The following is a 20,679-nucleotide window of genomic DNA, read 5'->3' as shown; positions in this document are numbered from 1 at the left end:
CAATGAAAGAAAAATACATTCGAATGCGACTCTCTCAGTAATATTTGAAGCGTTTTAAAAGTGCTAAAGTCGAAATGAGACTTGGGTCTATTATCATGATCCTGAATCAAAACAAGAGGCTAAAGAATGGTATGAACCTGGTTGTTCGGCTTCGGAACGAGTTCGTGTCCGAAAATCGGTCAAGAATGTTATGGCATCAGTTTCAGGGGATGTGAGAGGAATTTTGTTTGTGGATTTCTTGCAAACTGGTTAGACAATTACTTCTGAATATTATTGCAAGTTTTTGGACCAGTCGAAGGAAAAACTTCGTGAAAAAAGACCCGGTTTGCAAAAGAAAAATATTATTTTTTATTAGGACAATGCACCGTGTCATATGAACAATTTGGCAATGGATAAAATCCATGAATAAAAGTTCAAATTTTTGGAACATCCACCGTATTCACCTGATTCAGCCCCCAGCGACTTCCATTTGTTTCCAGAACTCAAAAAACGCTTGGCAAGCGTTTTTCATCAAATGAAGGGGTAATAACGGACGTTGAAGTGTATTTTGCAGACTTTCCAGATTCTCACTTCAGGGATGGGATCCACAGCTTAGAGGATCGTTGGAGCAAGTGTGTCAATGTTCATGGTGATTATACTGAATAATGAAGTATATTTTGAATCATAAAATTGTGTTTTTCTTACCACAGAACAAAACTTATTGAACAACCTGGTATTTCAAGGGGTGTACTTCTTCCTTCTGGTTATAACACTCGTAGTTTATGAACGAATAATAAAATAAAATCATTCTTACAAAAAAAATGTTATAAGCCTAACAATTTCGCCTGATTTCGACAGAAAATATTACTACAAGAACCGCACTTCTGCGAAAAACATTAAAGCCAAACATCGAGTTGGTCAACATCAAGCAATACAAAAAAGTACAAAATGGTGAGTGAAAGCAGATCACCAATATGCCACACTGAAGGAGTATAGTATAAGCGAACTCAATTAATTGCACAGCATGCGGTGGCACGTTAGTTGCAGGCAAAAAACTGAATAAATTGTATACTTAGGGCGGGAGTTAGTTTATCTTATTACTTTTGTTGCAGTTCGGTGCGTACAGTGCCCGTGGACGACGACGACGAGGCAGAAGAGGACGTGCCCGTTGCGGTAGAGGCATTTGATGATGCTGTGGAACCTGAAGACGACGTCGAACACGCCGAGGACGCTCTGGAATCTGTTGAACGCGCTGACACCGAGCTCAGACAGGAGTCACGCAAACTTGCCTGCCTGCTGACACTGTCGCCAACGGTTGATGGTTTCTCTATGCCGGACGCTAGAGCTGCCTTTAAAGGCTTTGTTTGCGCCAATTGCGCGGCGATGGCATCTGCTATTGTCCTGGTTGCGGTTGTCGTTGCCGCTGTCGTTGTCATTGTCGGTGTGGCTGACGTGCAATTGACAGGTACGCGTAACGCTGCTACTGCTGTTTTTGCTGTTGCACCGTCTACGCCATGTTTTGTCAAGGCTACGGTCGCTACGCCTTGTTGTCGTTGTTCGGTTTGCTTTTGCTCTAATCGTTCTTGTAAGCTGCCTGAGCAGGCGGCGCTCATCGGCATTTGTGGCATGCACGAGTGTGGCACTGTTGCATCGTTTGTTTTACTTACTGTTGCACTTGTGTCGTTAGCCGTGACAGGAGCTTTCTGAACCACTGCTGCTGTCACAGCTTCCATTGTTTGCTTGCTCATAGCTGTCACCGGTTTGTCGACGCCAGTGTTTGTCAGTTCCGTTGCACCTAAACCGGTTGTTATTTTAGTAGTTGTTGCTGATAGCGAGTTACCTTTAGCCTTGTCATCAAGCGGACTTGACTTCGATGTGTGATCGTGTGGGTGCGCCAAAGCGGGTATAACACCTCTCGAAGGTGACTTGATGTGTGGTGAGGGTGTTGCAGCTATTGCTGATTGCTCACTGGGAATATTCTCACGTGGCGCTGTCAAATTCGATTTCGCTTTAACTTTCGACTTATTGGGTTGTGCATAAATATCCGTACTGCCAGGGGCAATGGCTGTACCGCTATTGTTGTTGTAACCCGTTGTTTTCATTACATTATTGCGTACACCGCCACATTGATGGCCTGCCAAATTCATTAATGTAGGTGTAATTAGTGTCGGTGTCAATGCATTTGGCGTCCCTGCTGTTGTGTTGCCTTCACTTTGTGTGGCTGGCAAATTAGTTGGCTGTTGTATCGCATAAATACGCTCAGTGTGGTGTGTTCGTTTCGCGTCGGCATGTTGGTGTTTTTGCAGCAATTTGTCTTCTACTTCGACGGCAATGGGACGGCTTTCGAAGCTTTGCAAACCCGCACTTGCACCATTACTTAAGAATGTCGTCACACCGCCAACACAACCTGATGTCGTGGCGTTCGGTTTTGAGCCGATTTGAGGATTGGCTGGCGTTAATGATGCTTCCGAGGAGCTATGCATAAGTTTGGTTGCTGCTGTGCCCATTACCTCTTCCGCTCCGCTGCTTGTCAGGCTATTATAGGGCGCCTTGTCAGCTGCGGTGAGCTCAGCGCGCTTAAGCGTCGAGTAATTAGTATCGCCGCCAGCGCCCGCTTGCGCCTTAGGCTTCTGTTGCGGTACTATGGGACCCACGATAAGTGTATTCTGCGTGATTGGCGGCTCGTCTTCCTCCTCGGCTGTGCAATCGTGAGCCAGCATTAATGGTGATGTGGTGATATTGCTGCTATTACGGCGCGTCGAAGGTTTCCTTCCAAGCGTGGAGATTGTGCGCGGTGGCGGAAGTGGTGGATAACGTGCACCCGTAGTGCCGCCAGCACCTAGTGTGCTGCTGAAGTGCGGCAGAAAGCTATTAGGCGGCAATGAGTTACGTTTATTAGTGGTGCGCAGGTCCAGCGTCATGGGTGGTGAGTCATTAGGGTTTGCATGAAATTCGATATTTGCATTGGTTGTTGGCAAAACCTTGGGATAATTACGACTTTTGATAACTTGTAGTTGCTGAGCTGGTGTACGGCAGATACTGGCCATTCCACCATCATGATCATCATCGTCACGACTGGTCACATTTACATCCTCACCACGAAAACTGGTCACCTTTTCATTTTCTTCAATGGTATCGCATATTCCACTGTAGTAGTGTTGCATATCAACTGGATCCGAGTGTGAATGCGCATGCTGCGCGATTGGCATATATGGCGGCAATTGGCCCTGTTGTGGCAATTCCGCCTCACACGGCTCGGTGGCGGCTGAATGCTGGCGGGTAAGCGCATAACGTGTGCTATCCAAAGAGTTCTGCGGCGTGAGCAAATCCTGATCGGTTACCTCTACCTCCTGGCAGATAATTATGTTGCGTCCATCTGACTTTAATTTGTGCACCTCAATCGGCTCTTGCTCCATTACGCTGCTGCTGCGTGCCGATGTTGTGGCATCAACAGCGACGCTCACTTTCTGTGATCCCACTGGCTGCTTGAAACTGCCGCCGGCGCTGCTGCTACGCAGTGAGGAAAACGTGGGCGAAGAGGATTTTTTCGAACCACCCTTTGAGCTGCCGTCCCCACCCCCACCAACACACGCTTTTGCATCCGCAGCGGCGCCGACTGCAGCAGACATCCAAGCGCACACTTTGGTATGTGTGTCCACGGTGGAGGTGCTCAGTTGTCGTGTCATTTGAAAGCCATTAATCGGCGAACGTTCCGTTTTGACCGCTTCGTAAGTGTTCGATTTGCGTACAATGTCCAGAATGTAGCTCTCATCGCCGTCATTTTGCTTCGAGCGCTTGAATTCATCGTCCGTGGTGCCGTCGTAACTGAGTATGCCGCCCAGTTTTCGTTGCATTGAGTGCGCTTTCTTCTTCCTTTGCAGCAGGAATGTCGAGTAAATTATGACATTAAGCACAATGAAGACGGCAATCAGCCCGATGAGTAGTTGTATTGTCGTCTCTGATTTGGCAACTTCCTCTTTGTTGCCAGCGCTGGCTTCGTCACCAACGACAGTGCTGCTACTCGCATCATTACCTGTGCCACCACTGCCATCACTACCTCCATCACCACCACCACCACCAATACCATTGTCATACTCGGCAATTTCCGCTCTTGGCACTCCATAAATTGCATTGCCGCCAGCTAGCGTTGCGCCACTGCCAACACCAATTTCGCTAAAACCACCCAAGTCATTTATTCTAGGCACTGCACTGCCTCTTCCCATGCCAGCTAGCCCTCCCATTACACCATTTGCGGCCATCGCATAGATTTGTTCGTCGTTCGCTTGCTTCGTCACGCCAAAAGTCGGTGGCGCATTGTACATATTCTCTGCAAAGGTATCGCCAGCCGCGTTCGCATCGCTTGCGCTGCCGCCACCATCTTTGTTACCACCTAATTTCCATGGCTCCTGTAGTAGTAGTTTCAATGTGCGTACTGGATCCTCGGCACCATTATCACGTGTGCCAAATTGACTCATGTGCCCGGTTATTACTTCGCCCCCACCATGCCGCTGCACCGGATATGTATGCTGTGTTGCAGCAGTGGCACTACTCGTACCAAAGACAGCATCGGCTCCATTGTACAGGGTTGTATGCAAATACGGCTGCCGTTGTATGTTTGCAATTTGGTTCAGTTCATCGGGCAACTCTTTGTTCCAAAAATTCATATAGATTTGTCGGTACTTATAGCCAATCGTTGGTGGTATGCCTGTGAATATATAATGAAGAAATTTGTCAGTGCCGCTATGTATTTTGGTATGTATGTGTGTGTGAAGAGGAGGTATGAAGTAGAAACGAGTTGATTCAATGCAATGTGTTGCATTGACTTAAGTGAGTAAATGGCTCTGTTTTTTGAAGAGCTGTTGCACTTGTGCAAGGTTCATGAGGGGTACTCCACATATAAGTTTTAAAAGCCAAGCCTCGTTATATAGAGTTTTCTTTATGACTAGTGCTGTCTTATTTATGTAAAATAGATATTACATATGTATATAAATCAAAATATTCATAAACCACTCTTAACCAAGTACATAAGTCATAGACAGATGCCCATAGCATAGATAAGCTCTTGGTAATGACTAACACACTGATCTTCGTATCAACGATTTTTAAGCTTGATCGCAGTAAGTAAGCAAAGATATATTCTTCACTTTATTTGCGAGCCATACGAGAGAAAAAATTGTTAAAGCTGCTGACCCAGGCAATGTTAAAAAAGTACTTGTATGAACACCTAAGAGCTTTCTGTTCCTGTAATTGGTTTTCTGCAGGTCAGTTTAACTCAACGTGGCCTAAATTTGGTTATTAATTTGTTGAAGCTATCAGACCCTTTAATTATAATTATGTAAGGCTTTTCTATGTTATTTCAGTTAAAAGATTTGTGCATTCCTAACTTGAAAAAGTATTATTAACGGGATTTATATCATATCATTTTAGACGATCTGGTCTGAAATGTACCAAAAATTAAAAATATAAGATTTTTTTAATAACTCTATTTATGTAAACTATCCAATTTGATAACTAAATATATTGACGAGAATTATTGAGAATTGGATCATCTATTTTTTAAGGATGCCGGCATTCCATTTGTTATAACGATCTTTAGCTAAAAATGTTTGAATGTCTTACTTTACGGATAGAGTTTACCACTAGTGTTTTAATGCGGTTCAGAGCTGTATATATTTTCTAAAGTACGAAATGATATTATTTGTAGAATAGAAATATATAACAGTTATTCTTGAAGCAAAATATTCGTTACGCGCAGAAATGTTTTGGTATTTAACATCTGGCAATGCATAAACCACCTAAGGGTCAGCTTATTGGTCCTTAAATTTTAACTTAATCGTTCGAAAGGGTAAAAATTTAATTTTACGAAAATATGTTGAAATCAGTTTTATTCGAAATTCCAGCTGTTGCATATTTTGCATGGAATGCTCCCACTGCCATCCTTTGCCCCCACACACCAACACACAAAATCAACGTAAGCCTGCACGAGTGTGCGTATTCGCCTGTGCGCACTTCTTCGAACGAAAGTCAAATTGAATTAAACGGCTACCAATTAGTGGAATACTTTCGCTCGTTACGTTGCACAAACATACGTTTGCACACACATATTTATTGCTTTTATTGCTTTAATAGGCAGTTGATGGTTGTGGCAGTGGCTGAGCGTCTATTGAGCGCATAGCAAGAGCACATAGACACACACTTATTCATATTTATGTAACTGTCTACACAGCCGTATCCTAGACGAAGGCTAGAGCTCATCGTCCTTTTTAGGCTTTTATAAATCTTTATTAATTTAATGGGCTTTTAGGGCTACACACATAAATGGCTTATTACATAAACGGTACGATTTACCGACGAGCTGCGCTCCCTGCAGCCGAAAGGCTATGGATATTTTATTGAGAGCATATTAATCTCATATTGCTTTTCCTAATTATAACAATTTATTTAGTTGCTATGTTTTACATTGCTTTGCTTAGTATTCGGAACAAAAACAACAAGCAATTCAGTAATTTCACAGTTCACAGGTTATATTAATGAGATTCCTTAGTTTCTAATTAAATTTTATAATAGCATTGCTGCAACGTGCAGTCTATTGTGGCAAGGGTTCAATAATATTGATCGCTATTGATGAGGGATTTAGATTCTTAAGCCCTGAATGGAAAGCTTGAGCGCTTATACCTATGCTGCGTGGCTTTATGAGATGAAAGATAGTTGCAGATGTTTACAAAAACATTTCGACAAACATTGGCACTCGGAAATTAATAATTATTAGTCGGTGATGTGGTGGCACGATTGTGCTTCCTTTCTCCCGAAAGAGTCGATTTTTTTGAATAGAGTGAATTCCTGAAAATAGTAGTTTGGAGGCTAAAATCTAAATATAATATGAGAAATTTTGAAGAAAAATAATCAACCACAGTTTCAGAACTCCCATCACATTTGATGATCTACTCCGCACACATAAAAAAAGGCACACTTATATTGTACTATTACCAACTCACCAATATTCATATACGATTGCGTTCGTTTATTAAATTCCGGCCAATCAAGATCATACCTATCCCATTCCAGCGCGTGCAAATTGATGAAACTTCCCTTCCATGGTGCTTTCGGATTTCTGTTGATAATAGAAAATAACAAAATAAAATAAATGCTGGAATTGTCATATGCAACTACTATATATAAACAATTATTTGATGATGTGCAATCTCGGCTATGCAATCAACTTTAAAGGTCATGAAAATTCACTTTCTGCTGGTCGGTTCGGTCGGGCCAAGGAGCAAGTACAAATAAAATTTAAACGAACATTTTCAAAATAAAATTGAAATTCATTCCGGCTTGTGTAGAAATATACAAAAGTATAAAACTTTATTTCTATTGCCAACAGCAGTCTTCACCACTACACACATACGTGCTTATACACACGCGCACTGAACAAACTCACTTGCATATACTGAGTAAGCGCCGTAAAGCTTTCTCCATTGCAGTTTTGCACACATTTGCAGTAAAAATTGAATTTGACTGCATTTCCTAGATTCGCTTACGTAAAGTCCATTACGCACAATGGCCCGAAGAAAACACTTTCGCTTTTATTTCACAGTATCACAATTGCAATTTTGCTAAGTCACAGCAGAATTTAGTTAAAATGCTATAAGAGGATTTTGGGAATAACATTTTCATAAGTCCATATAGTCTAGAAATAATGTAAATATTTTCAGAAGTGATTTCTGAAATGGTTTTATAAATAGTTAATTATATATATGACTTTTGGAAATAGCATGAATAGAATAAATGATCACGGCTGAATTCTGAATGAACTGATTGAGATTCAAAATTGAAACTCAACTGTATTATAATGATCAAACTTCACGATTTTTCCTTAATAAAGGCCTTATAAACGGGTTCAAGCTTATTAGTTTCATAGGCAGGAAAACATTATTCCACATTCTTGATTTCCACTTTTCATGAACAAATTCCCAACAAGACAGGGACACATTCCATAACATGCGCATAACAACCTTAAGAAAGCGATTATATGCATACTTATATATATAAATGGCAAAACTTACCCAGTCTTCGCAAAATTGGTCCAGTATGTCATCACTGCTTCGGAGAGCAGCTTTTCCTGTGCGCCATACGAATTGCTGGGAAAGGGACCAGCTGGTGCGAGTGGTGCACCAAAAATGAAGGCCAACTCTTCGCCCGCAATGCTATGCGGCAACTGTAAATAAATATGTGACAAATTAAAGCAAGACAACGAACAGTAAATTACTTAAGTATTCAATTATACGAGTATATATATTATATAAATAAATACAATATATAGCTTTAAGAATTAAAACCAGTAAAAGTTCCTTAGTTTTCATTAAGATGAATTTATTTGGGACAAAAATTCGATACCTTCAGCAAAATTACAAAATTATACCAATTTATTTATTATATTTTTATTAAACTAAAATATGTACTTCTATTTTAATAAGCAAATTTAAAAAAAAAACGAATAAACATACATAAACTAAATTCATTACAAAATACCAAGCAACAAACTTTTAATGAATTTCTTAAAATTCTTGTTGAAATAATTTTAAATTACAGCATTTTCGAATATATATGCAATAATAAATATAAAACGAAAACAAAACCAAAATATTTACAGAAATGATATAAAGCGCAGCTGAATATTTCGTGAAAAATAAATAAATCGAAGGAATTCTCTCGTGGTTCGGTGAAAAATAGTTTCCTCTCACCTTTCAAATCAATTTACTACCGGAAATTGTATAAAAATTTGCAAATTGCTTTATTGTTGTATGTGTGTGTGTGTATCGCATGCAAATGCTTTCCGTTTTATTTTAATTAGATTTGGAAACGACGTGAATTTATTTTTAAAATATTTATTCTAATTCACACGCAGTGCAGAAAACTATTTTTATTTGCCACAAAATATGCATGACAAGTTTGTGTATCAATGCAAGAATGTGGGTTTAGGAATTAAATTCCCGTTATTTAAAAAAATGTGTACTATACTTGTATTAAAAATATGCAAAATTTTCGCATAGAATTAACTATCAAATATATATATTTTTTTCAAGCAAAAAATGTGCGGAATTTTGGAAAAAATTTGCTGCTCTTTCACTAAAATTAGTTTATTTGTTAATTTTTAGTAGAAAAGCAGGAATTCTTTACATTTTTACGAAATTGCTTACAATATAGGTATGTAGCGGAGGGTAATTGCAATAAGCCTGATAAGTTTACTTTGCGGTAGAGTAACGTTTTTCTAAATTGGCACATGTAACAAAAAAAACTAATGAATTGTTCTTCTTCAATTCATAAATTCCCTATTTGCGTGTTTTTGTATCTTTATTTTCATAATATAATATTTTCGCACGCCCACATTTCGTGGCTGTTTGCCGTTACATTGAACGATTTCCTGAAGTATTTTATAAGCTTATATAGGCACATACGTGTGTCTGTAAGTCTTACCGTGAAATCACGAAACTTTATTAAAAATATTAAAAATTCTAAAATATATGTGCAAGACAAATTTGAATTCTAAACTTCTTATTAAAACAGTCCTCTTATTGAAAAAATGTTCAAAAGGGTTACTAACGCAATCACGAAAAATTGTGAGTTAATTGAGGCAACTTAGCTCCAAATTGATTCATTAAGCAAAATTTCCTTTTTAGAAATCCCAAATAAATAAACGAGACATAAAATTTCTCCTTGGATTATAATTCAATGACGGCGTAAATGTAGACCGTCTGCCAGTCAGAGTTGTTAAGACTTTTTTCCCAGAAGCGAAAACAAAGTTGCTTAAGTTGTACATTTGCGAACGGTATTTTTTGTATTTGTATAGGGTGCGCCATCTTTGCGTCGTCATGTAAGTAACTTTGAAAAAATTAAAAAAAAAACTTGGTTTTCTACAATCAGCTTGGTTTTCGAACAAAACATCAGAAAAGTGACAGATTTTACTGACAATAGTGAAAATGACCTTTTTAAGCGCTGTATCTAACTTTTTCGAGGTCCTCGGGTGCAATGATTTCTGGTGTAAAATTGTCTTCCTAAAAACGAGGTTTGACAATTAAGTAATGAGACTGATTTTATTGCCGCGGTTGTGATAAGCCTGTGACCTTGAATTCCCTTTCTCTTTTTCCGGCATCCCTCCCCTCTCTATTGATATATGTACCATTGGTCTAGCTTGTTTAGTTCGGCTGCTGCGTCAAGTTGAATAGACGTGTGTTTGTAGTGGTCGTCACGAAAATGCAAAAACGAAATCAAGAGCAACGCGTCGCGATAAAATTTTGCGCTAGATTGGGCGAAACAGCTTCGGAAACGTACGCTAAAATTGTAAGAGTGTATGGTGATAGTGCTCTTAGTCATGCCAAAGCTCACAATGGTTGTCTCCGCGCGCCCCCCGCCCGAAAAAAGCTCGCATGAGCAAGTCGAAGGTGAAAACGATGATTATTGCCTTTTTTGATAGCCGTGGAATCGTTCACAAAGAATTCGTTCCACCGGGGAAAACTGTGAATCAAGTCTACTATTGCCAAGTACTCGAAAGATTGCGAAAACGAGTCAACAGGGTGCGCCCAGACATCGCTCGTAACTGGATCCTTCATCACGACAACGCGCCGTGCCACACCGCCCTCAGCGTGTCCCAGTATTTGGCCTCTAAAGGGATCGCCGTGTTGCAACAGCCACCTTATTGGCTTGACATGTCACCCTGTGACTTTTTTTTGTTTATTAAAATAAAATCGGTGATCAAAGGAACCCATTTTGAGTCGATTACGGACATCCAGACGGCCGTGACGAGGGTACTCGCGGACATCCCAGTCGAAGCGTTCCAGAAATGTTACGAAGCATGGAAAACGCGCTGGAATCGCTGTATAGCTGCCCAAGGGGACTACTTTGAAGGGGATGGCAGAGTTGTAGAATAATTTTCAAATATACGGTTTTTATGGAATCAGTCTCATTACTTAATTGTCATACCTCGTAAGTCCAATTAAGGAAGTAGTAGCATAATTCAGAATATTGAAGTCTGACGACCAAGTATTTTTTTTTTGTACGAAAGATTGATTCGCCGATCAACAAGAGAGATTGTGTAGCTTTTAAGTCAAGCATATTAACAAAAGTTCAGAGCTGTGACTGTCTTTTTATTCTATTATTTGTACTTTAAGTTAGGGTTCACTCTATATCTTAATAAAAGCAAAGCCAGCTAACCGTTTTGAATACCAAAGCGTCATGGGAATTTGTCTGCACTTACTACTTTCATGCATTTCTTTGATATTCTATGTTGCCACTGTCAAAGAAGTCAATACAAATCAAAAGTTCAGCAAAGTTTTGCAAGTTTTTGCTTAATATCTGTTTGCAACTACATATTTTCATTCACTTTATTTTGCACTTTGCTAATTTTTGTTTGTGTCAGTAAAGCTGCTAAATTCTACAAAGCAGGGAGTAACAGAATTTCCAAATTAATGGAAAAGTACAAAACATATAGGCAAATGGGTGTACATATATGAGTATTTGTAGGTGAAAGTTTTCTATATAAACCAGCAGTACAGTGGCGAGGTATATAGAAATTATTAGTTAAAACTGAATACGTTAAGCTAAAATATTTCTTATACGATATACTCATATTTTTTTTAAATCATCTTTTTGGACCCGAACGTATAATTTTTTTCTTATTATGTTGGTACCGCGTTTTCCACTAAGAGTGATATCATTTTTCTTTAAAAAAAAAAAAATCACACCACTTATTAAGAAAATTAAAATTTTTTTTTATTAAATGTGCAGTAAAATCGATACAACTAAGTCCTGAATATAAAGTCATTAAAATGACCTCTACGACTTTTTTGCAGGAACAAATTCAATGAACCCAATTTTCGTGTAATTTTCCCACTAAATCTAGTTATATGTCATGAAAAGCACATACAATATTGTCTTCCAAAGCTCGAGGAGAGTCTGGTTTATTCCTAAAGGCCAATGACTTCAAATAATCTCACAAGGAGCAGTCTGATGGTGTTAAATCACAACTTCTTAGAGGCCATTCATTGTCACAATTTCTTGAAATAATCGAGTTTTAAAACTTTTCTCCCAATAATTCGGTTGTTCCACGTGCTTTACGGCACAGAGCCTGCCTAAAATGATACTTAGAAATCATTTCAAACCTACTCAAGAACCCTATATAATATAGAATTTTTAAAGAGAGAAATATAAATACTTTTTATGTGTGGTTTTGCGAGACAAAAGTTCTTAAACAAGAGTGTGCCGAAATTACTTGTATAAATCTTCTATCATACCCTTATTTAAACCCACCATTTTCTTCTAAACATTATTTAATGCTGCTGTGTGATTTCGGAACTATTATATACAAATATGTATAAAAAATATGTTTACTGGTCAAATGTCAAGTTCGTTGCGAGAATTCTCTATTTTTTTCTATTATATTATTGCTTACGATTGTCTGCGTATTCCGTTACTTTCGGTTATCTAGTGTTTACTCATTTTTTATTCATTTCAATTCAGTTTATTTTCGCCAGTTTTCTTCTTGTTAGCTTTACACTTTCATTTTCTCGCCAATATAGTGAAATGAAAACTTCCGGCTTTCTTTTGACATTTCCTTGCCATTGTAATTGTGTGCGAAAATATGATTTTGGCGCAAAACACGACACAAGAAAGCACACACGTGCCGCATATACACTTATTTGGTGACAAGGCCGTATCCTTGCATGTCTGTAACTGCACGTGTTCGGTTATAACCTCAAAGCAGATGCTCCGCCAAGAATTTACGTGCCAGAAAGTGTGAAGTTTTCTTTGCTATGAGGTGTTACCACACAGCAACAACAACACATACGCACACATACACGTTCTCTTACAAATGAGTGTATATTCCTTTATTCACTTGTTAGTTGTGCAAATATATTCGGTTACTTCCGTGTAGCATGTGTTAGCGCTGCGTTTGCGTGTAAGTGTATCAGTTTGTCCTTGTAGACATAAATATGTTTTGTTGTAAGCTTGTTTGCTTGCCCGTGGCATGTGTTCTGCTGTTAGCTCAACATGTCTAACGAAATTCATTGGTTTTATATCCTTGTGCCGCATTCATTCAAAACTTGTCGGCTATTTTGTTCGTTGTGTACATAACTTGCTTTGTTATCATTTGTGACGTTTTTGTTGTTGTTGTTGATTACTTAGTTTTACCATTGGATACTTGCCAAACTGGCGGTTCGCTCACTTTTGTTGTATGGCAGAGTTGCGCTTTACCAAGTTGATGTTCTCCGACAAGAACGGAACTTGTTTCGGTATTACTACAACAACAAATTCACAATGCCTGTGAGGTATTTCTATTCTATTCTTTTTATGAGGTTTCTTAAAAATATTTCAATACCAAAGTAGTTTTAGAGATAAGGTGTTATAAACTCGCCTCAGGTCTCTCACAACTCCTTTAAGCAGTAAATTTCTGTTATCTTTGAAACATTTTTTCGAACTAACTAAGAAGAGTTGTAAGTATAAATTAAATGATATTTTTCTGGCAGCCGACAAGGCGAGTAGCATGAAGCGGCGTCTAACTGACATCAACCTTTTAAATTTTAGCAATTAAAGTGTCGGGAAGTCTTTCAGAAATGCCGCTAATAAATTTTTCTGTGCTTTAGCTATGTATGTGGGCAATCTTTTGCTGATCATTGAGAGATATGGATCAGTTAGAAACAACGTTGGACCCGTTTTTAAATGGATTATGCCGACTTTACTGAAAAACCTGATGACATTGTATAATAATAAAAGGGCTTTTTGGAGGCGTTAGGTACGCAAATAAAACTCGTGCGTATAAGGGTTTTGTTATGATTTTCCCTGGTGGTTTCCTCTAAATTTCTACTGTGGTTCGAGGTCGGCTTAAGGCATCAAATCATGCAAATATTAATTCCATTTTCTTCGAAATGGAACACCGTCCGTCGGAGTCATGAAAAAATATCAAATTTGTTTGTAGTTCCAAAGTAAATTTGTTAGGATTTGTAAGTTGATAAAAAGATATTGTATGTGTTCTGCTCTCAAAGAGCTTTAATAAACAAATATGTACATATTCGTACCTCCTCAACTGGTAACTAAACCACATGCGTTTATGCATCCCTTATTTAATGTGTACCTATTTGCGAGGCAAACAAATAAAATTGCCAAGTGTCAAGCGTAGAAAACCGACCAATAAATAAGCAAACTTAAACCAAACATGAGAAAGTTTAAAGTTGTCAAGCAGTAAGTGAGTAGGAGCGTACACACTAAATAAAATGCTCGTGTATTTATTTATTTACAGTAGAGCTTTGAAAGCAAAACCAGCACTCCGCCTCCACTACGAACACGCTGTGAGCTAACAAGCAAACTCTTGATGCATGCAAACTTTGCCAAACGCCACGACGCGCTGTGTAGGCGCTACGCGTTGTTGCTGCTGTTGTTTATTCGTTTGTTTGTGAGTCCATTGTTAGCTGTGACCTACTGCGCTTCATTTTTCGGCTAAACACAATCAAAGATTTGCGCCAAGTCACGTGGTGAAAGTGCACAACTACATGCGTAAAGAGCGTTTGGCGACCACGAAAAGCGGCAACTTAGAAGCACGCTCGTTGTATTTCGTTTGACTTGGTTGTTGGCGGCCTTTTCCCTTTCCTTGGCATCCAGCGATTTTTCATGCTTTCCGCATTACTTCTACTTACAACTTTACTTACCGCTTATGCATGGCTTGTGCTTCATCCAGCTTTACGTTAAGTTTGCTCTATTTCTTTTTGCCGCACTTGTTTGTATATTTATATATGTATATGTATTTAATATTTCTTAGTAGACCATTATTTCATCTTTTTTTATTTTATTTTATTTTATTTTATTTTATTTATTTTTTCTTCCGCCGACTACATCACAAAGCCTGGTCTTTGAGTTAGCACGAATTTTATTTAAACGCTCTTTTATTTATTTGGCTAAAGGCCAAACATATTTATAAGACGGCTCAAGTAAACAAATACCAACACACACAAGCGCTGCCATGTAAATATTTGTACACCAAAGTGTGTGTGTGCAAGCATTTCGTAGCCACATAAATTTATTTATTTGTCCCGTTAGTGGGCCCAAAATATATTTTATATGCTTGAAAAATTACAACATAATCGAAATAAACGACAAAATGTAAGCGGCAATAACACATATTCTCTTTCTCTTTCACACGAAGTGCCCCAGAGGATTTTTCGGTAAATGTTTTTATGATTGTAAATCTGTAAGCTACAACAAATGATTGTTTAGCGGCGCCCCGAGGGATGCAAAGGTAATTTATGAAAATTCACATATATATCAATTTGGCACTAAAAGCTTCGAATTGCTGCTGATGCCTTCCTTTATTGGCAATAATCATTAAGTATTCATGAAAGTTAAAACCGATGGGGGGGAATAAGTATTGCACGTGTATGGTAATTTTCCTAAAATTTAAAAATTATGCCATTGGAATAATTATTTGGAGAAGAGAAAAATGTATGCACAACAAAAATCGAATAAAATGCGAATTGGACAAGTAAGGAAGGGCTAAGTTCGGATATCACCGAACATTTTATACTCTCGCATGATAAAGTGATAATCGAGATTTCATTATCCGTCATTTACATATTTTTTTATTTTGCTGTAAGATTAATTAGATTAGTAATTCCTGAGATATGGTTTTTCGTCCATAAGAGGGCGACGCTACGCCCATTTTCAATTTAAAAAAAAGCCTGGGTGCAGCTTCCTTCTGCCATTTCTTCCGTAAAATTTAGTGTTTCTGAGGTTTTTTGTTAGTCAGTTAACGCACTTTTAGCCACTTTTCCAAAAAAATTACGTCAAATGTGCCCCCCCTAATGCAATCCTTTGTGCCAAATTTCACTTTAATATCTTATTATACGTGTACCAAGTTTCATCATGATATCTCAATTTTTACTCAAGTTACTGCTTGCACGGACGGACGGAGAGACGGACGGACGGACAGACAGACATCCGGATTTCAACTCTACTCGTCACCCTGATCACTTTGGTATATATATTCCTATATCTGACTCTTTTAGTTTTAGGACTCTCAAACAACCGTTATGTGAACAAAACTATAATACTCTCCTTAGCATCTTTGTAGCGAGAGTATAAAAATTGTTTTCATATCTAACAAGTAAGGAAGACAAATTTCGGGTATAACCAAAATTTACATACTCTTGCAACTTGTAAGAGGTAAAGCTAGTTGTTAATTCGGTCCATTAAATTTTTCACATTTTTTTGCTTAAATGAAGCTTAAAATCTCAGCTTTCAAACACTGTATGGTATGGCACAATGTCATTGGTAGCACTGGAGATATACGACTGCAACGACGTCGATTTACCAAATACGAAAAGACTTTTTCGACTACTAATTATATTATATTGTTGTTAGATCAATCACCGAAATCGAAATGTAAATATACACTCAGGTTAATCATAATGCTAGCAATACGTGTAATCCTGCTACATAATATGGTTTAAAAAGCTTGAGGGTAAGCATTTTATAAAAAAAGTTTTGATTGCTCATTCATCGGGTGATATTCAGTTCGACCTCTAACTTTTATACCGAAATAATGCTAATTTTTATTTTAATGCTCAAAGAAATAGAACTTTTTATGAAAGTTAAATATTCAATATAAATATTAGTATCAATACAAAACATTTCGGGGAATACACAGAGCTTCTCTTGATGGGCTCATATCTTCTTCACATTCAATACATTTAATTCCGCAGCTCTGAGAAGAAATTGACAACACTCAATAAGAGTATAATGCTACACAGCGAAATAAGCATTTTCTTAAGCATTTTATTATTGGCTTATATGTAAAAGCCTTGAAATTATATTAGTTTGCAATTCTTCTACAGTATGTATGTGTGAACTAATCAAGCTGTCCTTTAAAGTGCTAACCTTTGCTTTGTAGACTGTGGCTGCTTGATCACTGCAAAGATATTGTATAAATATGAGAGAAAGTGTAAAGCTAAAGATACACGCATTTGCAAGCAAAAAAATTGTTCTTGCAACCATTCATGCGGCAAAGAAAATATGGACATAAGGCAAACATGACGCAAAATGACATTATAAGACAGTACAAATAAATTCAGACGCAGTTACGAGTCCAAAGTAAAGAGCATTACTCACAAGTGGCTTATTGGAGCAAAATTGTTGGAATGACTGGTATATTTTGGCCAACATGTGATCCTTACATCATATGTCTATGCAATTTCCATTATTATGTGTTATGCAGGAAAAGCAGCTCAAAATCTGGATTTTCAAGAGATTTTGGTTTTGACACCATTACAGTATAAGGCACATATTGTATTTTGGTATAGATACATTTCTATTTCTATGTATATCATTTCATTCTGGGTGCATCTTAACCACTAGTGGGCTCATATGCAACTTGTATTAGAATGTGTGGTAAAAGGTTCTTCTATAGGGTTATAATACTTTTGTATATAAATGTTATTAACGCTTTTCTTGAGTTGAATTGTGGGCACATGACGACCTTCAATAATAAATCTTATGAAGCACATCCTAGTATTTAAAACTGTAATTTTTATGTCGCTTAGCGACCTTAACTTAACATTAAGCTTGATTCTCAGAATAGACCACTCACTTGACTTACCCCAAAAAAAGTTTCCACTTAGGCTGCTAGTTCGACATCTATACAACTAGTAATTTCTAAGCTTGTAAAGACACCCTTTATGTACATATGTACACGTGATCATTTGTTAACTGCTTGAAAGACGTAATCTGGCGTAATGTAAGTTGATGCTTGGCATTTTGCTCAAATAATATGCGTCGAGGAAATATACCCTTATTTGCTATAAATAGTATGTGTGTATGGGCTTTTCATTCTTCGTCTGCGTGCTTGTGTCCGTTGTGCAGAAACTAATCCGACAAAATGAAGTTATGAGTCAAATGGGGTTTTCTTCTCTTTGCAAAAATATGAGCAGCATCATCATCATCTTAGCTGCATTACACTTGATTTGCTGCTGTAATTCGCCCACTGCACTCTAATTGATGAGACGCACAGCGCATTTACTGCACCGCACAGTTATATATGAGCTACTTACATAAGTATGTGCTTGTTTGTTGGTGAGCTTGTGAAAAGATTATGAGGCATATAACTAAGGCTGTGTGAAAAGTAGATATGAGAGAAAGAAAGCACTTCTGACTAATTGAAATAATGACAATCATGGGATAAGCAGAGTAATGTATTTTGCTAGAGATAATGTGAAGCGGAATAAGAAAGTTCAGCTTTTTTTTCTTCTAGCTCTTAATTCAACATTTCAATAAGGGAAAAACTGTGAGCTCTATATTTAAAAATGTCTAGCCAAAGTCCCTTTATACTTTTAAAGCGTTATTTGGTCTAATACAAATTTAGATAGATAAAAAAAAATATATAAGTCTGCTATATAGTGAGTTATACTCCTATATAAAACTCTTCAAAATGACAAGCCAAATTGATTTCTGAAAATAATCTGTCTGTATATCCATCTATCCATTCTTCTGCACACCAGTTCGTGTCAGAAATATCTCAAGTAATTATTTAGATATTCTGATAAAACGTCTTTTCCTGGCACCTTGAAGGTACTAAAACACAAAGCGAGCTATTAAACAGGCTCTTAGTAGGAAAGAGTATGTACATATTTATGCTAATATGATGAATACTTATTACTAGGCTACCGAAGAGTCGCCAGCAAAATTCATTGAGAATATTTTATAGGATCATTCCTATAAGTGGAGATTTTTGGTAATATTCACAAATCGAAAACAAAATGCATGGTCCATTGGTGTCAAATTAAGTTTAGTTCAGATTTTCATTGCCTTCTCTTTGCTTCTTTACTCTTTTACAAAAGTAATAACATTGAACCCCAACAATACCCTCTTCTCATAAAACACCATTTCGAATGCTGTCAACCTACTCTACTTTACAACAAACAACTCAAACATGAGTAGGTTATGCACCTAATAAAGCACAACTAAGATACAAAAATAGTAACAATGTGTTCAGATATTCCTAGTCCCCATATACCGAACATGAGTAAGTGGATTTAGGTATTTCTTAAAAAGTGTTTCGTCTTTGGATACACTCAAACGTACATATGTGTCTAATTTTGTTTGAATTTTGAAAACACACACTCAAGACAGTATACAAGGCGAGTACATCTGTCGCAGCATGCTGAAATGTTTGCATACTTCTTATGCACGTACTCTTACGTTCGAACGGCTGTACAAATACATGTACTATACTACTTATGCACTTTACGCTCAAGCGCCCATTCACTCACTTACGCACTTATGCTGCTTGTATGCGCATGCCTGTGTACATGGTTGTGCACTTACGAATGGCTTGTCGAAAGAAGCCATCACTCGAGCCATGGACATGCGTTTACAAGCCATTAAAAATAACATCATATTTTGTAATGGGAAAAATGTCGAAGAAAAAGCGTTTGTACAAAAATTTCCGCTCAACAGCGTGAAAGTGAGTAAGTAAAGTTGAACTTGGTTGTGTTAAAAAAACAACATTTTCATCGAGCTGCTTATGTTCAAGTCGAATGTGGGTTAGTCTATCAATTTGATATCTTTGCGTACACCGCTCCGTAGAAACGTCACTAGCAAAGTCCATATGCCGACATCAATCTCATGTCAAGTATGCTTAGATTGACAGCAGGTTTTATGCTGGCTTCAATCACACTCTCTTTCATCGTCTTTTCCTGCATTCACCAATTTCCGTTTCTGACACTTGCTTTAATTTCATCGTCCATGTGGGCGTATGATCACTGCAGTATCAAAGTCAGTGTCATCGAAAGAACTGAAGCTTTTTATAGCTTCGATTTTGCCCGTGCATCATGTACTTGTGTAATTTGTGATGTTGATACTGCTTTCGGGAAGTTTTGGCAACCACAGTAACATGTTTGTCTTAATTTCCAATTTTGCTTTCCCAGAAAATAGTTTCTTTTTTAACCAATACCACTAAATTTACTACTTTCACTTCACTCATTCACTTGTTTCGTGCACTATATTTATAGCACTCGTAGTTGTTTTTCAATAAGCACCAATGTACATACATATGTGCACAGATACATATGTGTATATAGAACGAACATCTCATGAAACATGTACGTATCATATCTGTTATTTTTTGTGTCTACAAGAAAAATGATAGAGTGCTACACTGAGAATAATTTTAAATATTCAAGAGAGTAGAGTTTTGTGAGATTTAATTAATAAAGAGCACGATATTATAAGACTGTTCGAAGAACCATTGCAGATAATAGTTGAGTTATACGCCTCTTCGTACTCGCCTATTTTATTGATCGCGGGTTTTGTAAGCCCCTTCGTTGTCTAATACTTAAATAACTTGGTATATTTTTTGGAGCAAGATTTGGTATCTTACGAACCCAATATCGTACTATAATAATTTGTTCTTGCTTATTCTTGAACGACAACCAATTTGTCATTACAACCACTATTTAATGTTGAAGCTCTATCGAGATTCTGTTATGCTTCAAAAGACTGTAGAACAATGTTCAACAGAAAACATCTCCAACTCTGTAGATGGACATAAGTTTATAGATTTTTCAACAGCGATTTAATCTATTCAAGTTTAAGTTGCCTTAGGAGGGGGCGAAAGTCTCAAGTAGATTTCTTTGGACGTGCTTTTTGTCGTAAATATTTAAC

The 20,679-nt window shown here is 37.6% G+C and overlaps 1 protein-coding gene across 3 annotated transcripts in view; it reads right to left on the bottom strand.

The window, feature by feature from the left end:
* Nucleotides 1-20,679, bottom strand: part of LOC105230312 (uncharacterized) — a 91,990-nt gene that overhangs the window by 9,303 nt on the left and 62,008 nt on the right. For 2 of the 3 annotated variants that reach the window (XM_049448279.1, XM_011211012.4), the window contains exons 10-12: nt 8,043-8,194; nt 6,975-7,090; nt 1,081-4,684 (exon numbers count right to left, since the gene is read on the bottom strand). In XM_049448279.1, coding sequence (XP_049304236.1) covers nt 1,081-4,684; nt 6,975-7,090; nt 8,043-8,194 — 3,872 coding nt within the window. Of the gene's footprint in view, nt 1-1,051; nt 4,685-6,974; nt 7,091-8,042; nt 8,195-20,679 lie in introns of all 3 variants that reach the window. The other variant, XM_049448280.1, reaches the window with a different exon arrangement.

This window comes from Bactrocera dorsalis, chromosome 2 (genome assembly GCF_023373825.1).
Source record: "Bactrocera dorsalis isolate Fly_Bdor chromosome 2, ASM2337382v1, whole genome shotgun sequence".
NCBI lineage: Eukaryota > Metazoa > Arthropoda > Insecta > Diptera > Tephritidae > Bactrocera > Bactrocera dorsalis.
This window is presented reverse-complemented; position numbering and strand designations above follow the sequence as displayed.